The sequence below is a fragment of the Zerene cesonia genome, chromosome 1 (assembly GCF_012273895.1).
Source record: "Zerene cesonia ecotype Mississippi chromosome 1, Zerene_cesonia_1.1, whole genome shotgun sequence".
NCBI lineage: Eukaryota > Metazoa > Arthropoda > Insecta > Lepidoptera > Pieridae > Zerene > Zerene cesonia.
Genome location: NC_052102.1, coordinates 1,882,692 through 1,904,573, shown reverse-complemented (window position 1 = coordinate 1,904,573; position 21,882 = coordinate 1,882,692). Strand labels below are relative to the sequence as shown.

At 35.1% G+C, this 21,882-nt stretch overlaps 1 protein-coding gene across 2 annotated transcripts; it reads right to left on the bottom strand.

The window, feature by feature from the left end:
* Positions 1–1,285: 1,285 nt before the first annotated feature.
* On the bottom strand, positions 1,286–21,333 carry LOC119840766. 2 transcript variants are annotated; one of them, XM_038367516.1, is made up of 12 exons: positions 21,045–21,333; positions 8,997–9,137; positions 8,343–8,426; positions 7,631–7,683; positions 6,262–6,730; positions 5,532–6,144; positions 4,849–5,265; positions 4,145–4,408; positions 3,674–3,885; positions 2,388–3,593; positions 1,689–1,863; positions 1,286–1,420 (listed from the first exon to the last, which is right to left on the bottom strand). In XM_038367516.1, exons 3-12 carry the CDS (start codon positions 8,345–8,347, stop codon positions 1,322–1,324), a joined length of 3,513 nt encoding a protein of 1,170 aa, XP_038223444.1. In that variant the 5' UTR covers positions 8,348–8,426; positions 8,997–9,137; positions 21,045–21,333; the 3' UTR covers positions 1,286–1,321. The 2 variants fall into 2 exon arrangements, with proteins under 2 accessions (XP_038223444.1, XP_038223435.1); XM_038367507.1 differs by lacking the exon at positions 8,997–9,137.
* Positions 21,334–21,882: the final 549 nt, after the last annotated feature.

The window sequence follows — 21,882 nt, the reverse complement described above, 5'->3', positions numbered from 1 at the left end:
TTTCTAGTTATACGACGTAAAATAATGTTTATTTTTAGATCGAAAAAGTTTAGGCGGTTACGTAAAAAGATATTAAAATTTTGTGCTCTTAGAAAAATCTAGAATTTTTGGAAATTAAAATTACGTATAAAGGCACGTAATTAAATAAATTAAAATTACGTATTAAAGTAATTAAAGGCACGTACAATGTACATTCATAAACGAACATTACACATTAAGTCCAATTTCTGCTACTTAGGAACAAAGAAAACTAGCACAGTCTATTAATGCTTCTACTTGTATAAGTAGTAGATACCATGCTATCACAGTATTGATAAAATACACGTTTCAGAGGCATCTTAGCGAAATATATATAATGTTATGTACATATTACTACATTTTAAATTTTGCCGTAATTTTATACATTTTTTTATGTTTAGATGTCAATATGGAAAAGTATTTCTACCTTCAAATATTAGGAGTTTATTTTAGTTATGATGTTACATCTTATTATGTGTAGATGCCCCATACACTTAATTAATGTATAAATAGTAATATAACTGTAACCAGAAATACATTTGTTTTAAAAAATATTTTATGATACACACCCCCCCCCCCCTTTCTTTCATATTGCTTGAAATTTGAAATCTACAAAACTTTATAACCAGTTACAGTATTAGGAACAATAGCACTATGTTAATAAAGAAAATTAGGGACAAAGTTCAAATCATCTTAATATATAGTTATTAATTTTATTACAAGCTTTTTTTTAAATTGACCGCATCCTCGGTACAATGGTTAACGCGTTAGCGTAGAACCGAGGGGCAATGGGTTCGATTCCTGGTGGGAAGACAATTTTTTTTTAACTCACAATGTAAATATGTATGTTCGGATGAAATCTTCCAACTTAAAGCAGACATTTTTAACCGATTGAGCTGACATGTACAACGACGTCATAAAAGCAAGTCACTGTATTTTTTGTGTTTGTCACCTTCTTACTAGATGAGTCGATTTATATGATTCTTTTTTTATTTCGAAAGCTGGTGCCTCCCGTGTGGTCCCATTGTGTTTAATGTGAAATGACATTATAAGCTACCACTGGTCTTTTAATGCATTTAAATAAAACCTTGTTTTTAAAAAATGTTTTTCACTTTTTACTATTTTCTAGAAACATTGTCCCCATTCCTTTACTCATATGGTACGGGTTATTATGTTCTAAAGGGATTTAATTATTAATATATCGAAATACCCTGTTTCAACCTTAACAAAGAAGATATCATTTGGCAGGAAGCAGACGACAGTTTTTTCTAGAATTCTCATTTACAGAACTAATGCGCTAATTCTATGGAAGAAACCTATCGTTTTCCCTCGGTCCATCTGTACTAAGGTACGTGGTGTCTGTGGTCGCTGATGCAGGAGCTGCCCAGGACACCCACCGAGCCTGGAATGTAGGCCATTAATTAAACTGTGCATTTTAATATTGAACAATGCGTATTTTTATAAATATTGTATTCAGTCACATGCATAAATTTAATTTGTTAATATAATCGTGTAGGGAAAGTATCTCCATCGATACATTGACACTATATGAGTGTAGTTCGCGTGTCTTTTGAGTTAGTGTCATTAGAGTGAGTGTCAGACCGTAAGAGTAAATGTAAGCGTCATTATATCATATAAATAGACTTAAAAAATAGAGTAATTGTAAGTACATCAGCAATCTCTTTCGGTAGCCGCCAAGAGTCAGCATCAAGGGTGAGTGCGTCCAGCGGAACATCGAGGCAGGGTGTCAGCAGTCGTGGGGTGTCCGCTATGAATGCGGCAACTTCTGACGCGGTGGGACGGGCTTTGTATTCCGCCTGCCAGCAGGATTTTATGAGCCCCTCTCTGGAAATTTATTTTTATGAAAGTATTTCCGTTTTAATTTAGAATATAATATGGAACATAAGAAGAGATTAGTGCCAGTTTTTGTTTTTATTAAATTTGATTAAAATATTTTTATAGGGGATTATGAGACATCCAACTATTTATAGCAGATATTTGCTGTGATAACTTTATATAGCTGTGTTAATCTATATTATAGCCTTGCACTATTTTTTTTATACTTAGAATCTGAGCAATTTTGCGTAGCGCAAATTGGTAATAATTAACAATATTTAAACTAATAATTTTTATATACTTCTACTTTGTTTGGCAAGGTATTTTCGTTTAATATGATACTTTGGCTACTACAAAAACTCCCAATTTTAATAAAACTATTAATTAAACCAGCTCAGTAGCTCGTTCTGGCGTAAAAAAATAATTATCTCGATAAATTTTAACGCCTGCACAAAAATTACATGACATTTTGCTGACTTCTTTGTATAGGCGTTAAAATTATTCTAATATAAAAAAAAAATTAAATGACTTACAACTGTGGTTTCAATCCCGCCGGCAAAGCGATAGTCTGTCCCGCTTTCACTTTCGCCAATACTTCACTGTTACTCAGTCCTTGATATGGCAGCGACCCAAACGTGACTATTTCATACAACAATACCCCAAATGACCACACATCTGAAGCTGGTAAGAATATCCCGAATGCCAGACTTTCTGGTGCCATCCATCTAACTGGTAACATTCCTTTCCTGCTAAATCTATAATAATCATTCTCAAAAACAAGTCTTGTCATTCCGAAATCTGCCAATTTCACAACCCGTCTTGCACTCACTAGACAATTCCTAGCTGCTACGTCTCTATGCACGTATCTCATTTGAGCAAGATAGGACAGTGCTCTAGCCACGTCCAAAGCCATCCCAGTTAAGCGTCTAGCTGACACCTGTTCTTCTGGATCGTCACTGCTATCGGCGTTGGCTAAATGCCGTCTAGCTAGAAGGTAATTCTTCAGATCTCCATATAACATGAATTCCATTACTGTACAAACAGGTTCGGTCTTCGTTATGACAGCCAGTAGACGTACAACGTTCTTGTGATCGAAGCGTTTCATAGCTTCTGCCTCAGACAGAAAGTCAACCTTTTCTTCATTACTAGCACCGGCTTTGAGAGTTTTCACTGCCACGGCCGTCCAACCTCGATCTTCAGCTAATAACGCGTGACCACCATAAACTGTTCCAAATGCCCCCATACCTAGCTTTCGATTGATAACTACTCGCTCTCGGGGGATCTCCCACGGATCCAAACCTACTGTTTTCCCGACTGTTAGTCTTCGTAACGTCAAAGCTTCTAATTTCGCGCGATACTTTTTCTCAGCGCGACGTTTACAATATATTACCAGAGCTGTTAGTAGAGTCACTGTAAATGCTAACAATGATGATGCAAGGAGAATGGACGCAGTGCGGCATTCTATCCGGAATGCATCAGCTAATGATTGCAGGGCACATGTTTCATGGCCATCATCTGGGACGTGACCATCTGCGGTGTACCATTTCAAAGAACTTTCGAATTCGAGTTTGTTGTTTGACCAGCGGGCGATTTTCCGCCGTTGGTGACCATCCCATTGGTAAATGATAAGAGGTGAGGTTCGGGCGTATACTGCGCCGTTGTCACCTCCGAGTTTAGTCCATTCAAATTTGCCAGTTAGTCCAACATACTCTGATGCTGTTGCATTTGCCAATAACGTTCTGTAATAAGAAAAATACATGCTTAGTAGAATAATGTAACATTATTTTATCAGAAATAAAAACAATATGCTTGTCTGTACCTAATAAGATTTGGTTCATGTAGATCATTCAGCGCAGTGGGTGTATCAGCGATTAGTTGTTTCAGTGTACTAGCCCATAGCCGTAACGTATCATACAATAATACTGCATGTGGTCCAGGATTCTTGCAATCCACTTTAAGCCATGTACAAGCTTCACGCCACCGCGATTTCCAAGCTTCATTTTCCTCTGATACAGTTTTGTTTGAGACCTCCTGAAATTTTTAACACAAAAATAAGGTAACTCGATTAATCATTTAAAGCAATTTTTCAGCTACTTGAATTCACCTTTACACAGTTATTTTGAAAATATAAGTAGAAAACTCATTAAACAATATTATTACACAAAGTTAATGAGTGTGCAATTATCAAAGCTTAAACCATTATATTGACCGAAAATTTCCGAATCAACACTGATCAAAATAAACCTAAAAATCTAAACTAAACTTTACGGATATTTTTCTAAACACTCACATCTTCCAACCACGGCATCAACCAATCAGGAGCCACGGAAATATGTCCCATGGCCATTTCTGCGATTTCCTCCGCGGAACACGTATCGGATTCCGTAGGTATGTCCCAAGTGGGGGGAAGTGTGGAGGGGAGGATCCAGACAGCTCCATTCCTGGGGGTTAGACCGGATTTGTGGCCGGCGCATAGAGCTCGACGTACTGCCCTCGCGTCTTCTACGCAGATGTAGATTATTCTTCCGTTTGTACGTGCGGCTCGATCTGCCCACTGGTAAATAATAAAGTAAATAAATAAATACTTTAATGCACTCACACAAATGCACTCGCACAAAATCAAGAAAGCGGACGTTTTGACGTAGTTAACTGCTATTGTAAAACAAATTCTAAAAAGATAATCGCATATTACGTAACCGAACGTTTTGATATAACCGTTACTTCTATAAAAATAATATCATTTCTTGTACCGTTAAAGCCCTATTTATAAATGCTAGGTGTAGGAGTAAGTCTATCTTCAACACTTTGTTTATTTTTCAATATCGATACAATATTTAATTCATCGAAATAATGCTTCATATTGATTGAGATGGTTCTTAATTATATCAATTAATATGAAGCGAATTATATAAAAAAATGTGTAATATGCTATTTGAAACAAATGTTATATCACTATAGTGTTAATCAATCTCTACATACAAACACGTAAATTACCTGTGCAAAAATAGCCGGATCATTTTCCAAACGATCATCCGGCAGTTCCAAATGGACTACGAAGTCTACACCCAGACTGGCCGTGGCAAGAGCTGAATGGGTCGACGCCTCACTCAATGAGACGACACGTCTCCAGCCCAAAGACCCCATCAAAGCAGAAATAGCTTCAGCTGGAGTTCTAGCATCTCCGGCAGCTAATAAAGCTATTGGAGCCGCTGGAGGAGCTGGAGGTGACTGTGCTGTGTATGCTAGCGCAGGGAGACCGTGTGCTGGGCCCTGTCTAACCACATCGGCAAAGGGCGCCCCGCAAGCTGGACCCACAGCCGCGGTCAGAGTATCATACTCCCCAGTTCCTAATGCATCTATTAAGTATTTATACGCTTCCGCTGCGTTGCAACGGTCGTCGTATGTTTGAACCTAGAAAAACGATTAATTAATTATAAAACATATATAATTAATTTATTATTACAACACATATATTAAAACAAAAAGTTTACTAAATAGATCAGTCACGGCTTGAATAGAAGACCCTGTGTACATGGAAATTATTATTCTTAAAAATTTATTCATAGTCTATAGGAAAAAGAATTGTTATTTATGGACATGGTCTAATTAGCTTGAATGATAGAGGTTAATAAATAATGTTAGATTATATATAAATGGCCTCAATAAAAATAACTTACTTTAAAAAATGCTATTCCAGGAAATATATCTTCTAGGTCTCTATCAGCTAATGCTGCAGCGGCAGCCAGTGCTGAGGAGTCATACACTTCACGTATGGTTGCAACTGGTAAGAATACCACGACTCGTAGTTGACGAGAATTCCCTCGAGTAGGATGGGCTGTCAAAAAGTCTAGCGCGGCTGCTTCCGTTCCAATTTGTCTTTTTTTCTCCGCCAGTTCTTGCAATTCAAAAAGATTTATCCGGAACCGAGTCATAATTCGTAACGCAGCTGGGGATCTTGCTAAAGCCGTTGTGTTAATCCATTTAACCAAACGTCGACTTTCGAAAGAGCACCAATCTGGATCAATACCACCACATGGCGGCGGTCCAAGTTGAAGGTATGGTGCTTTGAAATGCTCAGTCCAGTCGCAAATCAGGGACCTGTTTCCGAAAATTGGTGTAATTCGGTGTAAATTAATTCCTAGTGGAACAACTGATGCTCGGAGATTATTATTTTTAACAACTGAATGTAAGAGTTTCGCCTCTCCGTCGTCACTAGTGAATAATGTTGCACAGGTGGTATTTCCATTACACCATTGTGGTTCCAATATTGTCAAGGGTTCAATGGATTTACTGAAATAAGTTATTAATAATATTAGTAATTGCTCAGTACTAACTATCTAATTACATCTAAACTTGAAAAGTATAAAGTTGGTGAATGAAAATTATGAAGAAAAAATAACAACTTACTACTTCGAAGACGTATTATCTAGAGTTTGAGATCCTAGCACCACGGCTATTTCATTTGGTGATATATGATATTTCTGCGCTACATTACTATCCGCTAAATCTAAAAGAGATCGTGCTGGTGGTGATGCGACACACACTCTTCGTGTAGGTGGCGTAACATCACCCAAATCATCGAAACCCGTACCACGTAGCAACCATGCTTCTGGGACACTAGCTGCTGGCACTGATAGCATAGCTACGTGAAGTCTAGCTTGTCCTAATTCTGCAAGGACAGATTTGCGGCAAGAATATGAGTCAGCTCGGGATGGTGATATGCACGTAATAGGGGGAGGAACTGCGTGGGCTTTGATGCCGGCTCTTCGTAATGTCAATGCGGCAAGCTCGGCTAAGGCCGGTGCGGCATCTTTCCCGTCGCCAGCAACACATGCTGTCACTGCTAGCGAGAACTCATCGTGTGTAGTATTTATACCTGTCGAAAACATTAAACATTACACACATAACATATTTGCACAAAATATTCCAAGTACACGTAGGATGAAGGAACGAAGTGATTCTAGTAGCTTATAGAGCAAAAGCATACAATATATTGATATTCCTACAATTGTGGGTGTAATACATTTCCCAGACGTGTAGTAAAGATCTAGATATGGGTAAATTATCTATTACGAACCCACGGGTAAAAGTAAATATTTCTGTAGCATGTATTAATTCTGGTACATAAGTTAGATCACTGCTAAGTAGCATCAAAATCCGTGAAATGATTTTCGCTAGAAAGAGTAAGAAATATATATCCGTAAATATTATTATATGTTAAATTCTTGCAAACTTTCGAGTCTATAAGAAAATCTAATCCTACTATTATATGGTGTGTTGCGGATCCTAGAACAAGGCTCAACTCTAGGTGGTTGTTCTGTTATGTTTGGTGTGTTGTGTTGTGCTTCTAACGCTCTTCCCGCTTTACATTAAGGCGCCTTAGAAGCGCTACAGCTGCGCAACTGTCAAAATTTCATACTTTAAACAGAAGCGCACGCTGCCGCCGCGGCCCACGCGTGCGCTCAGTTGGCGATAAGCCAGTGTTGTAAGCGCACGAAGATATAATAGTACGTCAAAATGAGCGAGTTCGATACTAAACAATTTATTTCAGAATTTCATATGATTTTTTTAAATGTACCGCGCCACACGGATCGAAACTGCAGCGTTAGCAGCTGCCAACCTAATGCGCTACCGTTTTTATAATGTAAAGGTACACACAATAGTAGCGCGGAATAATCAGAAGAGAATACTCTTCTGATTATTCCGCGCTACTGTCGCGTCGCTAACGTCATTGTGAAGGCGGTCTAAGCAAGTTTTACAAATAAGATATAATTACCTGAAACAATCGCTATAATGGCGAGCAGCAAAGTGCACGCCACACTTCCCCACCTGCAATGTTATAATTTTTGTATTATAATAATTTTTAATAATATTATATTTGTTAACTAAATTTATAGAAAAGTAACACACCCACAGTTTGAGATTTAATATAGTATTTTTTAACCAAAAACAAATGCAAAATAATTGATGATAATTTTTTTATTAAGTTATTTATGTATGTATATTGTTATGAAAATTTACTCTTTTGCGAGCCCTGTTTGAAGCTGGCCAGTCTATTTCTTTATTCTCGTCGTCAATCATTTCATTATCCCTTAATAAGCATGAAAAATAAATGGGCAAATCTCAATATATACAGTTTTCTTCTTAAAATTAAAAACATGTTTGTTTTAGTTTAAACAAGTTTTAAATGATTAAGTCAATAAAAAATTGGTAATTTATTTTTATCGTGAAATCCAAATTGTTAAACAAAACAAACTTATGAATGTTTGTAAACTGTAATTTGTTTAAATAAACACATATATACATATTAAATTTATTAACAATAACAACCCATTCAGTCCTGGGATTTTACCCGCATAGTTCCAATTCCCTTGGAATTTCCGGGATAAAAACTATACTACATGCTTTCTCAAGTTTCAAACTAATTTTGTACCAAATTTAATCGCAATCGGGCCACTTTCGCCTTTTATTATTAGTAGGGTACAAACCTCATGTGAAGTAAAACAGCGGACGAGGTGAAGGAAGATGGCGCAGGGTGGCCTGCAGCCGCGGCAGTAACCAGCGCGTATTATCTGAAACCACAGTTGTAGGTTGAATACACAAGCAATTTATTGCGGTGGAGCATGCTTCAGTACTAGTTGGGTAAGCTACCACGCACGGGGAAGGTACCACACCCCCACAAGATCAGCGTGAAATAGTTGCTACTGGATTTCTTTCGGTGTGTGGAGAAACCGGAGGGCTCCTTTCTTTACATATCCCAGTCCTTTCCCTTGTCCCAGTCGTGTCCCCTAATCAATTCTTCCTACAACCCACTCTTGGTAAAGTCACTAATCAATTTACAGAGACGTAAGGCCTCTTCAAGTATTCGTGGGCTATAGCGCATACCATCGGCTATGATATTAAAATAATTTTAACACTACGACGTCTTGACAAAAATAACTGACCATATTGGCCTATGTTACGAAATTTCAAGTTTCGCAACACCTAAAAGAGCTATAAATTATATATGCAGAACCAATAGAACTGACTTGTAATAAACCGTCAAAATTTTATTGATCATAATGTTGAGATATAATTAATTATGAAATCGTAGTGCAATAAAACTCCCGTAATATGCCAATTAATACATATAGAATGTTTACCTTCTAGATATCGTAATTAAACTGCGAAACTGCGTTGCGATTTAAAGAACCGGTCTAAATTTGATAAGCATAATACATTTTTATGCTAGAGCGGGCACCAGAGCTTGTGGTGGCTCATAAACATTTGCAAACGTAGGTCATCTGCAAATGCGTATCCCGCTTTTAAGGTGTAAAGAATACAGAAAGAATTGACGTAGATATAAAGGAAAGGACTCGGGTAAGGAAAAGGAAACGAACGACTTCCTACGAAACTACTACTAACTACGAAATTAATTATAATCAGCGGAGGACAATAGTACAAGTGAATTAGTCTTTTAGTTTGAAGGTACTACTGCCCTAGCTGTTCCTTTTTAATTTATTTTCTGATATTTCTTGTTAGTTTTAGATACATTTTTCATTCGCTACAATACACAGACCACATTAAAATATATTCCTCTTTTAAAATGATAATAAATCAATCTTGTTGTACCTATATATATGAAAAACACTAATACAAGTAAATAAAAGAGAATTTTAATAAACAATCACATACTGAATATGGGTCTCAATGCGGACTCACTACGCCCCTTTTTAGGTTTATTTCAAGGACAACACCAACATTTAATGTTTTTTTTTGTATATACCATAACTACTATAATATAACATAACACCAACACACGGTTTTATGAATTTCCGACGTACGATAACTAACCACTTCCGTTTCTTTTATTGTTTTGTATTCTCATAAAAGAGGCACGTTTGCGCAATAAATAAATATCTTTACAATCTTTGTTTATGTTACATTCATAGCATTATTAGCTACTAGCTGCGCCCCGAGGTTTCACCCGCGTAGGTCCGTATCCCGTAGGAATATTGGGATAAAAAGTTGCCTATATATTATTCCAGTTGTCCAGTTATCTACGTACCAAACTTCATTGCAGTTGGTTCAGCAGTTTTTGTATGAAAAAGCAACAAACACACACACATCCTTACAAACTTTCGCATTTTAACATGTTTTTATCCCGATATCCCTACGAGATACGGACATACGCGGGTGAAAACGCGGGCCGCAGCTAGTTATTCTATAAAATCGATAAAAGAATATAACATTTAATAAAAGAACGGGTAGTTTTATCCTACATGTGCTTGATTTATAACATAAAACATATGCTTCTCTAATGTAGCATTTTATTTCTACTTTCACTCAAACTCTATGTAATTATTTGAATAACCTACGTAACAATATAAGGAGTGTGCACTTGTGTGCACTTCACTGCTTAATTAGTACAATGTTTTACACTTTACAGAAGCATTACCTACGTTACGAAAGCAAATTAAAAAGATGAATTTATTTTAAAAAATACTTTGTCTATGGTATGCAATAATAATTAAGTACTTATTTTATACTGTCATTGTATATATTGACATAGATTTATTTAATATGAAGTGTTTTCTTACAAACAAAATAATTTCAAAAAAGACTACTTGGTCTGTTTATCTAACAAACACAACATTTTAAATTTAAATAGAGACTTTTACATTATAATATTTTTGTTCGGTGCAACAAATAAAAATCTGAGTAAAACATGTTTCTCTGTGTGTGTTAATTAAAAGCTGTTTGCAACAATGTAGAATTTGAAGTATGCAACGATGTATTCCCCTTACGAACAATTAATTTATAAACAATACGAAATAAATAAGCATCAATGATAATTATTGTCCATAGAACGCAGCTGTGACGTCACAACATGGCGTAAAACATTAATATTATACACACATACATAATTAATCAATGAATACGTCTTATTTAAATTTCAAATCCGGCTCTATTGCCTCTTTTAAATTATCGGCAGACCGTGAACAGAATCCTGACTACGTTTTGAATTTTAAAAGTGTACCATGTGTTCATAGTTGCGTGAGCGTTTTAAATTAACTACTAGGCGCTCGTCCCGGCTCCGCCCTGATATCAAGATTCTTGCTTTATCCCAAAAAGCATTTAGTAGGGATAAATAGTATCCCATTACCCAAGTCAGCTCATACCCTGTATGTATACCAAATTTCATCAAAATCCGTTCAGTAGATTCACCGTGATTGACGGACAAACATCCAAAGAAAGAAACATTCACATTTATAATATTAGTGTGATTAACCACGGGCAATTAATTTTATATCTTATTGCACTCTGTTAGGGGTTAAAATTAAAAATATAGTAGCGTAAATTCGACTCTGGATCTTTATCTATTTTCTGTTCGAAATTCAGACTAAATTGTGTTTAAGCATAATTTTTAATACAAAAATGTATTCTATATCCCTTAAATAATATTATATTTTTCGTTTTGTATTGATATATATCATTAACCTTACAATACCATAACAATTACTGATTCTATTAATAGGAATAATATAATAAACATATCGGCTAATATATCTGTCTGTCCCTAGTTACCAAGGACCCAGTCCACATTCAGATGCTTTTGCCCACGGCTTTGCACGCGTTTTACGGGTGTTTTTATACATACAAACCTTCCTCTTGATCACTCTATCTATTAAAAAAACCCTATCAAAATCCGTTGTGTAGTTTTAAAGATAGGCATACATACCATACAGACAGACGAAGGATCTTTTGTCTTATGCCATATTAATATGTACTGTCAATTAACATTGCAATTCAATGTCAAGTTTTATCTTATTCGCATTAATTATGATTTACTAATAAATCTATAATAATTAAGCTGAAGAGTTTGTTTGTTTGAACGCACTAACCTCAGGAACTTCTGGTCCGATTTGAAAAATTCTTTCAGTGTTAGATTGCCCATTTATTGAGGAAGGCTATAGGCTATATATATAGACCACGGGCGCTAGTGTCTTGATAAATATTTTCAATTTTAAGTGTTCGTAATACGAAAGTACATGTCACTTTTATATACGATGCTATTTATTTTATGATTTTTTTTTTCATTTCCGAATAAAAGTAGACCAACTTCTCTATCAAAATTAATTTACCCGCACAACGGTTTCCATGTGAAAAAGAAATACAGTTAAATTAATATAAGCCTATCAAGGGGCTCCCTTATCTTAATTATAAGAATAATTATAACTTGAATAGTTCGCGAACGGCGCATCCTTTGCGATAATGAGGTATAATTATTATAAAATTTGCTTTTTCTTATCAAATTACATGAGTTCCTGAGTAAGTTCCTGAGTACCGCGGTTGTTTTTGCTATCCGTACTGTTAATAGTTCAACAATTAAAATAAATGTACCTTCAGTTATGACAGTAAAAAGTTGTACCGACATTGCATTTGATGTTGAAACAAATGCACTGACATTTCAGTATTATTCCATTACTCGATCAGTATCCTACTAATATTATAAATGCGAAAGTTTGTAAGGATGTGTGTGTGTTTGTTGCTCTTTCACGCAAAAACTACTCAACCGATTGCAATGAAATTTGGTACGTAGCCAGCTGGACAACTGGAATAACATATAGGCAACTTTTTATTCCGATATTCATACGGGATACGTACTTACGGGGGTGAAACCGCGGGGCGCAGCTAATACTTTTGTAATAAAATATTAACATCTTAATTGCAATATGAATATGTTACTCGATATACGTATATACTCTATAAAATTGCCTCAATAAAACCGAAAGTTAAGAGAAATTCGATTTCTTCGGTGTCACAGATATCTGAGGCGTGAATCCCACCTTAGTTAAGTACCCACTTAGTTTATTCATCATTATCAGCCCATTTACGTTCCCACTACTTAGACATAGGCCTTCTATGAGGGTTAAGGCCATAATCCAACAGGCTGCCTAAATGCGGGTTAGCATATGTCACATGTCGTCGAACTCATGCCGGTTTCCTCACGATGTTTTCCTTCACCATTTTTAGCAGTGGCCATAAATTTAAAAATCTGTTTATTTCCTGTACACACCCGGTCTCGAACCCCGACTTACCGGTTTTGAAGTCCGAGGTTCTCACCAGTGAGCCACCACTGCTTTATTGGTATTTTTAACTAATAAGTTTGTAGTCAACTTGGACTCAAGTATGAAACAAAGAAATAATATATAAATACATCTAAATGTAGTCACGGGCATGTGAGTATATAGCAGATGTTCCAACACTTAAAAATTTATATAAGTACTACATACAGTGTCTGCGACTATCACCTGTTGTTTGTGTAACTTTAACCACTCGGTTAATGTAATAGAGAAGCTCTAGCATAAATAAACACAATTTAAACACTTGCGTAATTAATTTTTATTTAGTTCTTAATCCTTCTTTACCATACTAATATTATGAATGCGAAATTTTGTAAGGATGTGTGTGTGTTTGTTGATCTTTCACGCAAAAACTACTGAATCGATTGCAATGATATTTGGTACGTAGACAGCTGGACAACTGGAATAACATGTAGGCAACTTTTTATCTCGATATTCCTACGGGATAGAGACTTACGCAGGTGAAACCGCGAGGCGCATAAATAATTTACTGATTACCACATTTATCTAGACTATGCTTGCCAATTTATATCGGAAGATTTATTATAAATGCTGTTACGTTTTTGTTGTGTCATGATCGGCAAAACAGCTGATGGGTCAACTGATGGCTTACCATACCAGCAGAATCTTCAGTTCATCTTAACATCATGGTAGCGCTTACACTATCGTCCTTGAAAGCAGGACATACTTTTGTTAAAATGGATTGTCGTCTTACAATGGGATAAGGAAAGTAAAGAAAATACTGGAATGCGACCGTAAATGGTAAGGAAAAGGAGACCTCCGGCTATCAGATTGTCAATTTTCAAAGTAAGGAGTATCCCGTGTCCCTCTTGCTGCAACTCACATAATCCGGTAGCCCATATCCTTTTCCTTCTCAGTCCTTTCCTTTATTCCTCCCATCAATCCTTTCCTAATCCCTTCCTAATTAAAGTCGGCAATCCATTTGTAGAGGCGAAAGGTCTGCTATTGACAATACGCCTCTCCAAATGTTCATGGGCGGTGGTAGCGCTTACCATCAGGCGACCCACCAGCTCCATTGCTGAATATGACATTAAAAAAAAGTCATTTACTATGAAAAAGGTAGATAGATTAAAGAAGGTAGTAGTATTTTAGAGAACAATAGGTTACGTCAGGCGCGAAAATTGAATTTATTTTTTTATTTTAATTTTATATTCTAAACCATTAGAATTAGGTACGTGCAAGGTTATAGTTTCGTAATGTTTCGTAATAAGAGAAATCCTCCTAACAAAATATCCATTTCATATATAATATTAAAAATATAAATGCAAGAAAAAAAGTTGTTTGTAACACATTCACGCCAAAACTACTAAACCGGTTTATATGAAATTTGGTACAAAGATAGTTTGCTACCCGAGAAAGGACATACGCAAATACCAAGTATAAACGAATAAGATTTTGACAAGAATTATTTATATGATGACTCATTTGTTTTGGTTGAGTTTTTATTTTGGAGACCGTTGCGTCATTCAAAGCAAACATCCGATGAATATACGACAATATTACGAAAACAATGTCAAGATTATTCAGTTCGAAGTTTTGGACCTTCCACCGTGGATTTCCACCATAATAAACTAAACTAGGTCCGTGACTTCCATAGATGGTATGACGTTGTAACACGTGGTATTGTTTATATATTAGATAACTAAATTTCATTATATTTATTAGTTAACTAAAATATTTTGTTAATATTAAAAGCAACATGATTACACCATTTTTATATTAGGACTAGCTAACCAGGCAAACGCTGTTCTGCCTTACTCTTATCATTTAGGGGTATGAAAAAAGATGTTGACTGATTCTCAGACCTACCCGATATGCACACAAAATTTAATTTGAATCGGCCCAGCCGTTTCGGAGGAGTATGGTAACTAATATTGGGACACGAGAATTTTATAGAATCACTAGCTGCACCCGGCAAACGCTGTTCTGCCTTACTCTTTTCATTTAGGGGTATGAAAAATAGATGTTGGCCGATTCTCATAGATACCGGATAAGTACAAAAAATTTCATCAAAATCGTTCAAGCCGTTTCGGAGGAGTATGGCAACGAAAACTGTGACACGAGAATTTTATATATGAGATAATAAAGTAATAATAAATTTTATAGAATTATAATATTGGGACACGAGAATATACATAGAGATAAGACATCAATCAAACATCATGAACGCTAGCTTAGGGGCATATTAATATAGGTATATTAATACTAAGCTAGTTTTTAACAGCTTTTATTAATTAGGAAGTCGAGCATGCTTCAAACATGCTTACGAATTGGGCCAGCCCGTTCCAGGGAAACACCACAGCCCCGAGGAAATGGAATGAAATAGTAGCATGCTATTGTGTTTCCTACGGTGATTGTGGGAGCTGGAGGCTCGTTTCCTTTTCCTCACCCTTCCAAGTTCATCCCTTCTTTCCAATGGTCAATCCTTTCCTTATCCGTTTCCTATTGAAAGCGGGCAGCGCAATCGCAGTGGCACTACCTCCACATAAGTACATCCAACGATACAACAATAACATCTAACCGTACGTCATACGTGAATACGCATTAAGTGCCGTAGCATAAATAATATAAACTTACTCTATTACCGTAATAACTATTTAGTAATCTGTAGCGTTACGCACCACATCGCTCTGAGTCAGTGTGCTGTGACATTTACTTATAAAAGAGACAATATACCACTATACTTCTATTATGAATTCATATCCAATTGTTTTCCAATTCAATAATTGAATTATTAATGCAAAAGTTTATGTCTCTCCATATAACATTATTTCGCCAGAGCTATTAAATTTATAAACTAAAAAAGACGAAGTGGAAGGAAACATGGGAGCCAATACTAACACAATATTACGAAGGCCGTGGCCTTAGTGGCAGCCTGAGATGCTAATATATGATAAATCAGTGACCCATCGAATATGATACATAAATCCAGATAATATCACTAACGATAGCTGCTTTGACGTCTTGTTTTCTAAGATTCATATCACATGTTTATCCCGAACATATTCTGTATATATGCTAAGACGATAACGTACAAACAACTACAGCTCTGTGACGTAAGAATGCTCCACAAATATACAAAGGTGGGCACATGCAATTACAAGTCAATGAGATAACAAGTGTTGTATTCAACACGACGACTTTAAACACACTCGGTCACAGCAAAAATATCAATGACAAGAAAGGGCGTTACAATTAACGTTGCTGTCACGGGGGCAATCTTTGAAATGTCTTTAAATAAAATGATATTATTTTAATTTGTGTTATCAGAATATTTACTATTTTCAATGCGCTTTTATTATTAATTCATCTGTATGTTTGTATGTAACCGATTCTTTATTCGATTTAACCCACATTAATAAGTAGTACAAAGTTTGAATGACATGTTTAAAGTGGGTCAAAATCGTGTCTAATGGATTACATTTGTGTGTTAGATTTTATTAAAACAAATTTAGCGAATACGAATGCGTTTTCTCAATTAATAATATATGCATATTATGTATTCAAATGTCACTTGCTGACCGCCCAAGTGACACGCCCACTCTATTTTCTACATATAGATATCTACCGAATGAAGAAAAAAAAATGTAATTTTTTTTAAGTAGGGTGCCAGGTTCACATAGCCGCTTCTTTCAACTTCCTGATCGTCTGGGAAGAGTATGTTCTTAAAATATGACATACACACAAATCTTCAAGCGTCAATAAATGGCGAAATCACACGATTTGCTCTCTACAGTTATACTTTGTATGTACAAACATACAAAGTTCCTCATCATAAAATAATCCCCCACTCAATTATTTGATTAGATTGTGAAAGCAATTTAATACATGATGTTTGATTAGCGCTTGCAAAACCAGATAACCTTACGATGATATATAAAGTGACTTTTAAATTACTTAAGTTGCTAATAATATTATATTATTTACATATAACATACATATATTGGGAACTAATCTGCATCTTTGTTTATAATAACGCTGTTAGATTGTTAGATGGTTTTAAAATTCTTTTGCTGTTTTATAAAAATAGCAATAATTACTGTTCACATTTGAGCATTTTTTATGTTATCGCATTGAAATAGAGATACTAGAATATATTTCCTTATATCTGATGTGTAAATATACATCTAGTGAATAGTTTGTTTTGAAAAATATTAATTAATTAGCGTAGTTTTCTGACAATTCAAAATAATAATAGATGACGTTTCATTAAAATGTTAATGGGTACACTGTACATGCCCATTACAAATAACAAAAAATCACTCGCGTGGTACCCGCATTAAAAGTAGCCTATGTAATGACTTATATCTGTACCAAATTTCAAACAGATCCCATCAGATTTTGCGTGGAAGAATAACAAACATTCATACACTTAGATATTGCTTCCAGCTCTTATGTAAACAGAACATGTACAAGAAAACGAATGTATATACACATAGATATATATTACGTCATAAGTGTTGGCGACAAAACGAGAAACCGGTGAAATATTTTTCTTTTTCGTAGAAACTGCCTTGTTGTTATTTATTGTTGACTAATTCACTGTCCGCGGCTTCGACCGCGTGTTTTAAGGAAATCATCGTCTCGGACCTCTACCTGTTTAGTTCCCGTTCAAGTGGAATCCTGTCCTTTCTCGGATCTCAACATAACTTTATGCTTAACTAAATGTAGCCCGCAGCTTCGTCCGCGTGGTCTAAAAAAATTTTCATGGTACGAATTTTTTACCCCTTTTTTATCCCCATTGGGGTAGAATTTATCAAAATCCTTTCTTAGAAAAAATATGATCACGACTCGGGATCAAATTTTATCTATTCTTTCAAAATTTCTCATTTATAAAGCATTTCAAGGCTATAAAACTAAAAATTAAATCTATCTGGATGCCAAATTTCAGCCCGATCCGTCCAGTGGTTTGGACTGTGTTATGATGCATCACTGTCAGTCAGTCACCTTTGAGTTATATGTATTTAGATTATATTTTTTCCAAAGCAAATCCATAACAGAACAAAAACACATATAAAAACTTTATCTTTTATCTATTTTATACCGTCTACTAACAGGGGAAGTTACCCATATCGACTTTATATACTTTGTGTTCGTAGATATTATTATTTTGATATTTATTAATAATTTGCCGGAGGCCTATTTCCTTTTACTCACCCGTCCCAGTCCATTCCTTCTTTCCTGTCATGAATCCGTTCCTTTTCCCTTACCCACTAAAAGCGGGCAGCGCATTCGCAGAGGCACTACCGTTGCGAATGTTCATGGGCGGTGGTGATCGTTTTCCATCAGGCGAACCACCAGCTCAGTTGCCCGCTATGTCATAAAAAAAAAGATAATTTCGTCGTACATAAATTAATTTTGATAATGAAGATGTGAGATAGTACATATTCCAATTATGGTGCCATGAACGAGGATGGCATAGATCATCATGGATCAGTATGGCAAGGATCCTAAAAAATTTACTGAATTTGGTAGCTTTCGAAATAAATTATTGTGTATTTTAGTATATTTTGTATTGAATTACTAGTTCTAGGCGTCACTCGCGTCGTACCCTTTAAAGCCTATGTGATAATCCAGACAATTTCATACAGATCCATCAGTTGGTTTTACGTGGAAGAGAAACACACATCCATGTATTTTTGCAAACTTTGGCGTTTATTATATATTTAAATAGGATAATTTTATAACTGAATGCTACAATTGAATGAAAGTATGATGATGAAGCTGAATGTCTGAGGATGGGTCTCCACGATCAGTTAAAGCTACACAAAAATAACTGCACGATCGGTTATAACCCTATACTAAATCGGTTCAGTGGCTTAAGCGTGAAGGAGAGACAGGCAGACAGACAGACAGAGGTTACTGGCATTTATACTTTGTAGCTATATATAATAAATAATAAGTACATATTATGCACTATCATTATGAGCTTGTTCGTTTATTGTTATGTGGTCGCACTGAGTTATATGACTATTAATAAAAAATATAATAAGACTAGCTGCGCCGCGATGTTTCATCCACGGATATATTCTAATTTTAAAGCTATATTATTGTGAAAATTCATTAAAATCCGTTCAGTACTTTATGCTTCAAAGAGTAAAAAGCATCCATTCATCCATACTTATAAACTGTCGCTAGGAGTAGGATATTTCCATGTTTGAGGTCATTGTTCAAATTGCTCTGTACTCAAAGACACAGAGTAAATAGTGGAAGGCGTATATTATATTCTGTGCTTTCAAGTGCTAAGTGCCGGTGCCGTAAGCTTGGACCAGTTAAATGGACTACCTATTGTATGACATTGGTATTGTAACGCAGGTCAAGCTAGGACTCCGGAAATGGTTAACAAGGTACATATTTATGGAAGAACTTTTAGTAGAATACAATTTTAAATAAGCCAGACAAGGCTTCGCGGGACACAAAGGACATGAATCGTCGCATGTCTTCGGACGAACGGACAAAAAAATTATTGACGCATTTTAACAGTTTGTTATGTTAGCATCAATTTTTTAACGGGCGCTATAAAAAACGATGGCGATTATAATAATAATTAACACACTTAATTTTACATTGCACAAAAATAATAAACAAAAAATATGTATCGTTATTATTTCGACTGTAAGTATATATTATTGATTATTTTCCATGTTTCGTTACTCGATAACTCCGGTTATTAAACGATAAAAGTGCTTTCATCATGTTCGATGAGAAATCGTCATTTGTCCTCATTTTATCTATACCGGTAGAAAATAATTCTAATATATGGTTAAACAATTTAACATACGATACATTTTAACTTTTAATACATTTCAATACCATATACAATATCCGTTGTAAGGACATTACGAAAAAATTCGTAAAAATAATTAAGTTTTATTTTTTTATGTTCAATGTGTGTTTAAAGTAAACAAAAAATGCTAATAAAACTGTGCCAACTGTCAAACAATACACAGGTGAAATTGTCACATGAAATACACATATGCAAAAAGTATTGAATTGAAATCTCCAGGGTTTCTTAGATTATAAGGCACTCTTCCGTTATCATTACTATTTATTTCAATTTGAACTTCAATAACGTAGGTAATTATAATGACTTCTACCAGTTCTCGCTCTTACACAATCATATATATGTTACTGTTATGTGCCCATAATCTTTATTGGAGTTGATACAATGATTGAAATAATAATAAACATCACTAGACACCGTTATTGCGATTCTATATCTTCAACGAGTAACAACTAACAACGCCAACCATTCGCGCCAAATAATGCATTCCATAACCTGACAGTTTTAGCTGTCAAATAAACGCTTCGATTATAAATAATTAATGTTATTTAAAAATGTCAAATGCCAACAATTGTATTTTTATGGAAACAAAATATTTTCATCCAGAGAGGCAAATAAAATTTGATAATGTTATGTACTTTATAACAAAAATACGAATAAATGAATGTTATATGTACTATTGAAGAAGAATGATTTTAGTTTTGTACCATGCCCAAAAAACTAAAGAATATAATTTTCTAAATTTTGCTATATTATGAGGCAAAATCGCAATCATCAAAACATCTGTCAAATCTTTGTACATATCTATACTAATATCATAAAGAGGAAAGATTAGTATGCAAGAAATGTTTAAAAATATTCTTAATAAAAAACTACTCTTCTAAAATTCTTCCAGCATAAGGAAGCTGCAACTTCACTGATTGACAGGCTATATGGGCAAACGGCTTGTATAGTTTATTTCAAAGAATTTTGAATGGCTAATTAAGTATTGTTATTTGTGACAACTCACAATTTAACAAAGACTATATCATAAATAAATATCAATCAATTCTTGGATCTCATTTATAGACTGCACTGTAACTCATATGCTAATAACATGCAATTAAAAATATCAGCAATAATTGTTATCACGTTCGTAGTCTATCTCTATTATCTGAGCAAATATAATCAATATACTTAGTTGATATATCGCAAAGTAAACAACTTTACATAATTGTTCGACTATATTCACAATAACTATATTATAAATATTAATTCACCTGTGTATGAATAAATTGCGATGTTTGAACTGTTGTCATGAGATAATCCAATTTTTCTAATCATTTGAACATTTACAACTGCACTAAACACTTCTGTTGCAATAACTTCATAAGCACATTCCACTTTATATCTTTGATTATTAATGAAACGATAAAAATATTGTAGTAAAGCGTTAAACGCGGATCGTAATATTCAATGACTGCTGTTTCACAACTGCGTTGAATTGTGTCGCTAACAACGTACGCACGCAAACGACTCTGTGCGTCGACTGCTCAGAATTGGCGGCAATCGAAGCTGCGCGCACGTCACACGTTTCAAACTATTTACTGTGTTTCAAACGCGCGCGCTTGTGGAAAAAACAATATCCAGGGTTCCGTGCCCAAAGGGTTAAACGGACCTTCTGCTACTATTTGTGTCTATCTCTCTGTTCATCTATCATCAGGCTGTATGAAATGAACTTTGATAGATGGTGTCGTTTTCAGATATTTGTTTGCCATGATATCGATAAGAAAAAATAATAAAAAATCGAGATTAAGTGGTTTGAAGGTTGACACAGTCAATAAATGGATGGTTGAACATTTTTTTTCAGTTGCTGCTTAGCTTGTTTTTACGGAACCCTAAGTGTCGTGAGTGCGACTCACATTTATCCAATTTATGTTGTACCATGCCACCGCGTAGTAGTTTTAAAATATAATTTTAATTCAGTTTGAAGCTAATTTTGAGGCGACTGGCCCGCGCCGGGCTCTTCGTTATTTGCGATGTAAAAAACTGCTTTGTTTTTTGCGTGTTTATGTTTAAATAGAAATAGTTGAACAACACTTTACAAATACCTCTGAT